The 9,495-nt window shown below is 35.7% G+C and overlaps 1 protein-coding gene across 1 annotated transcript in view; it reads right to left on the bottom strand.

Moving 5' to 3' along the window:
• Window positions 1–5,184, bottom strand: part of LOC150100217 (kinesin-like protein KIF28) — a 308,018-nt gene extending 302,834 nt beyond the window's left edge. The window contains exon 1 of the mRNA XM_090402612.1: window positions 5,017–5,184. Within this exon, the coding sequence (XP_090258738.1) occupies window positions 5,017–5,184 (168 nt within the window). The remainder of the gene's footprint in view (window positions 1–5,016) is intronic.
• Window positions 5,185–9,495: the final 4,311 nt, after the last annotated feature.

The raw sequence follows: 9,495 nt of genomic DNA on the forward strand, positions 1-9,495 counted from the left end.
TATGCGTACCCCTTGGGGGCTACGTGGTAAAATTTTTGGAGGTATGCCGTGAGAGCTCAAAAGTCACTAAGTTGGCAGCACTCGTATGAGTGTTGCCAACTTAGCGACTTTTGATTAATTTCTGAAAGCTGAGTGACGAAGTGTAGCGCTGTAGTTCATGTTTGTCAATCCTCCCTCCCCTTCCCTACCTGAGATCCGAACCTATCCGAACAGCTGATTGCCCAGTCAAAACATCCATTCTAAGTGAGTGAATGCCTTCTTACTGCTCTATGTATTTGTGGTGATTTATTTCACTTGCTATGCTTGAAGTTGCGCATTTTTAGTCTTCAGTATGAACGCATTTCTAAATTGTTTATCCATATATGTAATTTATGAATACAAAATTTAATGTGTGTGTGTGTGTGTGTGTGTGTGTGTGTGTGTTATTCCCATTGTTATACTGTAACTATAGTTTTATCTGTCGTACGCCAGTTACATACACATTTCCAGGGAATATGTGAAGCATGAAAGGTCGAGAACCCTCAGTGGTAGTGATTTAAACTTTATATTATCTTCAAACTCTCTCCATTTAAAAGCATCACTTTCTCTAATTTCATTAATTTTATTTTCCTACATATCAAACTATGTTTTAGTTGTATGAAAAAAGTTAATTATTCGTTTGGATAATTGTATCGCTTTCAGTGCATTTGGTGATGCAAGTTCATCCAAAATCTCAGTCATTAATGCTAAGTTTAAAATGTTTTCAATCTTCTTTCCATGTTAGACAATTTCGTATTTTTTGAAAAATAAATATAAATAGCTGGATGAGCTTTATCGACCTCATTGGCAGATTAAAGTCTACAAGAAGCCCAGAAGCCCACTTGTAGGAAGATCAAAATTACCAGTGGAACAGAAACACAGTCTACCTACTCACTGATGAGACCTCAATAAAGGTCGAAACCGGTCTGGGTAGTGACCTCTCCTCATAATGTAAAACAGTAATACATCTCCTAGGAGCTGTGTTTTACATTATGAGAAAATATTATGGAAAGTAATGGAGCTTGCTCCACCTTTGCTCCGAGTTGTCCTAGTGTTGTACTACCCAAGTGTTGACTTACGCTTGGACTCGCCGATAGTTCTTCGGCATGAAACTTAGATTTCGATAGATTTCGATCTCCGAGTTTCGTATCCGGCTTTAAAATAATGAGGGATTTATTATCCCCTTAACTTAGAAACACAACATATTTTGATAATTTCAATTCCTAGTTCTTCAGATTTTTTTAGGAGAAACCGATTTTCATTTGACTAATAATAATTTGCATAAATCTTGTACAAAATATTGAAATGGCTAATTCCAGTGATATCATTTATAGCAACATCCGAAAACAGCTGTAGCCGATGATTCAAATAATGTCAAATTATAATTTCTTGGGAATTTTCTCAGTGACTCCCTAATATAGATTTTCATCTCGTATCAGAACTTATATGCGAGTTCCAGCTGCGACATTAGATGTGAACACGCATATCAACACGTTCCTCGATAGTTTAAAAACCTAATGTTAATCATTATTTATTATTAGCGCCAGACCTCCCTTGAGTTCTAGCTGAAAGACTCAATGCGGGGACTCCCTTGCAATACACAAAGTTCATCAATCCATGCCTTAAAAATGAAATGCATTGTAATCATCAAACCACCAACCACCCCCCCTCGTGTAAAGAATCTACTCTTCACTCCCTTGTTCACACTCTCATTATGCAATTTCCATGTTAGAGATTTATGTTCTACCAGTTTCTCTCTCTCTCTACTCTGAAAAAAATTCATCCACGTTAATCTGGTAGCCATTCTTCAAGTCCCAGTCACATCCCTCTCCTTCTTTTATTCACAAAGCTCTGCAAATTGAGCTCCTTCAATCTGTCTTCACATTCCACGGACAATAAAACAGCGTAGTCAATCTTCTCTGGACTGTTTCCGATATTTTCAAAATATCCAATATCCCTCATCTCCATTGAAATCAGATGGCGACTAATTCTGCGCACAATAATCCATATAAGATCATAAGATTATATAATGTAACTGCAACCTCATTACTTCCGCATATCAAAATCCTACTTGATTGCCTTAATTTGATATGATGATTTCATGACTTAAACCATGTGATCCCTGAATTTCACCACCTGTTCACCTTGTTCACCACCATTCCCAGATCTTTCATCTCCTTCACCGCGTTCAAAATTTCCTCACCAGTTTTATAATTTCCATCCCATGCTTGCTACCAAATTTAAAACCTTACAATTTTTCACAGTGAACTAGTAGCTTCACTAACTTGCTCGTTCATATAGCCTATTCAGATCCTCCTGTAGCACCATAACATTTGCTTGACTTCTCATTATTCACCCCAACTTTCCATCATCTGCAAACAGGTATATTTCCATCCCAATATCATTAATATATATACAAATCAAACAAATTCCCTAGGACTTTTCACTTTTGCAATACAGCATCCCTTTACACAAATTGTAGATACCCATCTGATATCCAATCATCAATTCAATTCACTAATCGAGTATCTAACTCCATCTGTTTTCAAATTTTCAATTTGATGAACGATATATTTTTCGCCTCTTTTATGAGACGAATATAAGTTTGTAACAACATTTTTTTTTCTGTAGAAATTTTTACAAGCGGTTCTAAAAGTGTTTTCCAGAATTGAACAATCGGAGTAGAGCACACGAACAGCTGCACCTCATCATTACTGGAACACTAGTTAAACTGGAACAATAGATAACCATCAACTGAACTACATGTTGATGGTTATCTAAGCTACAAAATCTCTAATGATTTCCAGAGTGATCGCCATGGCGCTGCTTCGTTTATTATAAAATTCGTTCACGGTGTAAGTAGAATCTGCTGTCATTCACTGCCTATTGCTTGCATCTAGTTATGCTTCAAACAAGAAAAAAAAAAGATATATATAAATCTTTGAAGAGTTAAAATTTGCTTTCGGAGAAGAAGCAGTAAGCGGAACTTAAACGTTGTATTAATGTTTTTCTCAAAATCAAAAGTAGAGTAATGTCTGCAATAGTGCTAAATGTTGGGCATCCATATACCAATAAAAGTAAATTACAATAAATACAATAGTATTTATTGTAAATATCTTTAATTTTTTTATTAAACAAATATTTCAAATTTTTTTTTGATCGGAGTACATTTTTGAGCTAGTACGATACAACAGGCTAAACTGAAATTAAATTTAGGACGAATTAAATTCATTTCCTGGTTATTAATATTTAATTTAAAATCTAAAGAATAGCAGTGCCCTCTCTCTCCTCTTCCTATCTACCAGTTTTTGCAAACTGCATGTTCTCAGTCTGTCTTCATATTTAACATTTCAGAGACCAGAAAACTACCTAAGACACTTCTCATCCCACATAGACTATTCCTATAAATCAACTTCTTAATTTAATGATAGTTCAGTGGATACAGAAATTGCTTTATTATATCAAAGAAAGTGCGAGAATTGAAAATTCAAGCACCCATTTCATTGGCAGTTCAGTACATTTAATCCTTTTTCTAGAACAATAAAAATCCATTTATCTTTTAAAGTTTTTCTAAATAAGTATAATATTTGTGAATATAATAAAAATACTAATACATTAAAATGTAATCAATTAATCTATCTGTAGGATAATCATAATTTACATATTATCTTAGTCAATATAATAATAATAATAATAATAATAATAATAATAATAATAATAATAATAATAATAATAATAATAAAAACAAGTACTTCAAGCTAACATAAATACAGGTACTGATCAAGAATATCTGGAAGTTTGTTAGTAGAGAAATTAAAACATATGTAAATTACTCTAACTTATTTCTTTCAAAGTCCAATTTTCCCGCTGGATGCGGTGATTCCAAAATTTTTTTTATGTTGTTCACCGCATCTCTGACATGCAGTTATCTTGTCACATCTTAGTCAACAACAACAACAATAATAATAATTATAATAATAATAAAAACAAGTACTTCAAGCTAACATAAATACAGGTATTGATCAAGAATATCCGGAAGTTTGTTAGTAGAGAATTTAAAACATATATAAATTACTCTAACTTATTTCTCTCAAAGTCCAATTTTCCTGGCTGGATGCGGTGATTCCAATATTTTTTTATGTTGTTCACCGCATCTTTGACATGCAGTTATCTTGTCACATTCCATTATATAGATGGTGAATGATGGATCATGTAGTTTAGGCAAATGCATCGTGAAATATAGAGTGAACTCTTGGTACTTTATGGACGTGTTATATAATGATAATAATATGAGACATCTGAGTCATTTTCCCTTCAGTAAGTTTTTCATATTGTAAAAGTCACAGTGGGCTAAATCTAGTGATTAAGGCAAGGACCATAAGGATGCCGTACTTGGACAAGAATTCCAAGACTAGCAGACATGGAGTTTTGTTGCAGAATGTTATGATGCAGAAATCAAGTTTCAGAATCATTTGTGAAACCGTTTTCGGTTAACTTCATCTCGAAGGCGTATATGAATGAATCTTTAAATAGTAGGATTCATTGTAAGACCTTGAGGAAGTAAATTCCATTGATGCACTATATCCCGGTGTGACAGAAAGCGATCAGCACTGCCTTCTCATTCGAACGACAAGCCTAGACTAGCCTTCCCTTTTTTTTTCTTTATAAAAGTATAACAATGTTCGTCACTTCTTCGTTTTTGTATATCGTATAGACAAATGTACAGCAGTTGATTCACATACATTTATTCTTCGATAATCCATTTCACTATGAGAAAAATATGTTTGTCTTTCATATTAGGTCATTCATGATTGGTTCAAGCTGCCATATTCTTTTCTGTTTGAGGAGTCAGGCGATGTTGCTGTAAGATGTTACATATCCTATATACTTGCCAATTCGATAATATTAGTAACGTCTCTACAAACAAAATCCAGGATATTTTTGATAAGTCCTTATATATTTTTAATAAAAAATGAAATAGAAGCTTGAAATGATTACCTGGTCACAGAATAAACTGCCATTATAATGATTTGGATCTGGAGCCAAATAGCCATCCTTCAGTTCTTTATAGCCGTTGTGAGACCAATAACTGTAATCATATGCAAATTTTTTGGGTTTTTCATTTGGAGTGTCTGGATTCGTGAGGTAGGTTACATTTCCTGACATCTCAACGATGCCTCTGGCATGTCTTTGTTTCTCTCGCTGGTTGTAATCTGGATTAAGGATTAACACCCTTCTTTGCTGATATATAAACAAATCAGTTTAATTCACTAAGCTGCTGTTATTGAAACAACAACAATATTGTTATTTGAATTTACGGCAGAAGCAACCAAGGCTATAAAGCCAAATTCTGTCTCTTAATTGCGTGTGTGTGTGTGTGTGTGTGTGTGTGTGTGTGTGTGTGTGTGTGTGTGTGTGTGTGTGTGTGTGTGTGTGTGTGTGTGTGTGTGTGTGTGTGTGTGTGTGTGTGTGTGTGTGTGTGTGTGTGTGTGTGTGTGTGCGTGCTTTGGGCCAGTTTGTCTATCTTTTTGGGATGTAAAACTCGAGTTTTACATCCCAAAACTGAAGAAATGATGGATAACATTTCAGTGGAGCAGCCCCCATGGAAACTTATAGCAGAAGGATAAATTTAAACGGACCGTATGTTGTGAGAGAGTGGTTGAAGTGAGCTACTAAGAGAGTAAATTATTGTTCAATCTGACCGACCTTATCAAATCAATTTAGTGTGTGTGGGGGGGGGATTCCTTGAAGCACTTTATCAAACCTGAGAACTGTTTTTTGAAATCGAACGGATTTCAGCTTTGAACCGAGTCAGTAATTGAATGGGACAAAAATAGCTCGTCTTGAATGGAAAAGAATGCCAAAATTTTTCAGAGACTGGTGTAATGGTGTTTGTGCCAGGAAATTCTACAGAAAATTTTCGATCTTAGAAGAGAGATCTGATGTATGTTATAAGAGTAAGAGAAGTGAACTTGAATATCGAAGTGACTAAGTCATACTCACCTCATCAAAAAGAACAGAATGAAAGATTGTTTTTAAACACTGATTCTAAACGTTCTCTAATCCAAGGATGTACATACACTGTAAGGTTTATCAAACGAGTAGGAAGAGTAGTTTGTCATCAGAAAAACTATAGATAGCGCTATTGGTTAGTGAGAGAAGGTCATTTGTGTATAAGAGAAATTACACATAAATGACACTATCTTATACATCATATTATTTATGTTATACATAAATAATATCATGTATCAGATATTATACATCATATTATAACATAAGTTATAGAACTCTGTTCTATAACCTATGTTAGAGAACAGAGCCCTGAGGAACTCTTGCATTGGTGAGAAGTCTGAAGAGAGAAAGCTATCTACCATTCCTCGCAGCAATCGATCACTGAAAAAACTGCCCAATTACGTAGAGTAAATGGCAGATCAGAAGATGTCAGTTTTCTGGGGGCAGTTATTTGGACCGGCTCAAGTGTTGTGGAAATATCAAGAACAACAGTGCAGTTTCTCAAAACAAAAATAAATAAATAATTTCACCAGTTGATGGTTCGTGACGAAGGTACTGCTTTGTGTGAATAAACAGTAATAGAATATTTTGTGATACTAGTTGTACTCGAAGGAAGGTAGATCGTTTGAAAGCAATAATACGCATTTTACTTATTCGAGTACTAAAACTACAGTAGTGAAAATATTAAACTACATATATCTGTTTACGCAGACGACAAATGTTATTATATTAAGAGACCATACTGGTGCTGCTACTGATAGAACAAAAAAAAACCCTATGATTGGACCATTCGCTGTTCTTGTACGTGTATTTAACCATTTTAGATTATAACTATACTCATAATTCTGCTAGTAGATTCCTTACAGTTTAACCAAGAGGCATGATCGAACCTCTGGAATATTCTTACAAATGATATTTGTCCGGATCGATGTACGTATTATTCTAACGCAACAGCTGCTCTGCGGATCAGATAATTTGTTCGTGTTTGCGCTTCAAGTTTCTGTAGGCACTTTTGTTACTTGCTAACCGACAACAAAAAGTAATGACGACGAGAATAGACTTCATAACGAGTCCATAATATTAGTTATCAATTGAAATTAAAAATAATTAAAAGATTTAGAGAAATTTGGAGGCTATGCTGAAGTAGAGGTGCGATCGTCAGCACTATCTTATTCGACCATTTCTACTTATTTAAACAACCACAATGCTCACTAATACATGTTCAACTCCAAGATTATACATACAAGATTATATATATATTACGAATTTCACATTCCGTTATCGATGTGTCTACTCAGATTTCAATTTTTTTCTTTCAGTTTCTGTTGCGATTATTTTTATCGTGCTTTGTTTATAGTACTGTACTTGTCATCATGTTGTGATGTTATTCAGCAACTAAGTGATGATGTTCCTATAAAAGTTAATATTGCATTCTTGAATCACATGAAGCTTTGTGATAATAAAGGCACATCGTATGGAAGTTAAAGTGCAGATAAGTAAAAAATCTTACAAATGAGGTGTTTCTCAGAGTTTTCATGATATTCTACTGATAAACGATATTCAAAAGTGAAAAGGCCGGAACTGTACATAAAGCGCACAACACGTAAAACATAACAAATGTCAACTGATGAAATAATGGATGAATAAAAATGTAGAAGGGAATTTTAAAAATATGAAATTATAACAATGAAAATAAAACTGTGTTGAGGCTGAAACTGAGATGTAACATACACACGCACGCACGCACAAATATACACTATGTTGAAAAAAAAGTATTTGGACACCTTACGTGCCATGGGGAGAGTTTGCGCAAGATTGGTAATAAAAGGTGGGATGTGATGCATGTTTTGTACTCTACTCGATGTCAAGATGTCATGTTAAGCTGAAGTGACAGATTTTCAACATGGGATAGTAGCTGGATGTGACATCAGTGGTAATTCTGTCTGTGACATTGCTACCCGTATACTCTTAATATACCGAACTCCACCGTTGCTTATGTCATTCGTAGACGGAAAGTTGATGGTGCAACATAGCAGGAAAACGCCTTGGGAGGACACTGGCATTTACTGAGCGAGATCGACGAGCTCTGTCTTGGAATGTTCGAGCATCCCGCGCGTCATCAGCGGCGGATCTCACAGTCAACCTGGAAAATAATGCAGGGACATCTGTCAGCACTAGAGCTGTCCGCAGAGAGTTGCATGCCAGAGTAGAACTGCTGCGAACAAGCTACACATCATTCCCCTTAATGACAAACGACGTTTGGACTGGTGTCTTTCACACCGTTACTGAACTATAGATGATTGGAAAAGGGTTCTGTGGAGCGACGCATCACGCTTTCAAAGTTTTCCCTCTGATGGTCGTGTTTGGATCTGGAGATTACCCGGGGAACGATTTCGGCAGGACTCTATCATTCCAACTGGCAACTCTACATCATTCCCATGGTATAGGGGTGTTTCAGTTGGATGGGTCTTGGTCCATTAGTGGATGTGCCCCAAAGCGATGACGTTTGATAGCTACCTGGATATCCTGGACAACTTCATGCTTCCAACGCTGTGGAAGTACTTTGGCAGTGACTCTTGCATGTTTCATTACGACAATGCTCCATGCCATACTGCAATGCGTGTCCGAGACTGGTTTCCACAAAACAGTGTTGAACTGTTGGACTGGGCTGCTCAGAGTCCAGTCCTCAACCCCATCGAACATTGGGACGAATCAGAACGCCGAAATCGCTCCAGACCACAGTGGCCATATAAGTGGTAGATGCTACCACTTATATGCATCTAAGCGAGACCTGGTATTTCTCTATCCGAACTAAATTTTACATTCCTTTCTTTAAAAAAGAAAAGAAGAGAGAGAGAGAGAGAGAGAGAAGGAAAGCATGAGCATTTGTAAGATCTGAAATCATGTCAGAAAATATCAAAGTTAGAATCCATTCTTAACATCTATTCCAATTACCGCACTCTAATATTCACGATTATTATTGGCTACCTTTTTTCTAATTCTAATCAAGCTGGAAGATATACTGAAGTCTTTTGCTTCTAGTAATAGTAATATTACTAGAAGTAATATTACTATTAAAAGTAATAGTAATTCTCCATCTATTCATCAGAATACCAGAAATAATTGTAGAAAAGAAACATGCTCGAGTTCTCCTTCTAAATGCACTCTATACATCACTACCCTCTTGATAAAATGCTCTATAACTTGTTCATGTTTCTTTTTCTATAGAGCATCATTCACACGGTCATTTCCAGTAGTCTCGTGTTCTTTGGCACTGTAATGACACCGACAGAGATGAATTCTGTGATTTCTGCTCCTCCATTCCATGTCCTGATCACTATTCCCGATCTTCTGATTGTATCATCTGCTCTGAACGAATAATTAAAACTATCCTTTGCTGGAATGATTGTCTTTTTTTCGTAATCCACTCAAAACCCCCAGACTACTATCGAAGAGTGGCTGTTC

This window comes from Typopeltis vanoorti, chromosome 13, assembly GCF_054136105.1.
Source record: "Typopeltis vanoorti isolate ZY-2024b chromosome 13, IOZ_Tvanoo_1.0, whole genome shotgun sequence".
NCBI classification, from domain to species: Eukaryota; Metazoa; Arthropoda; class Arachnida; order Uropygi; family Thelyphonidae; genus Typopeltis; species Typopeltis vanoorti.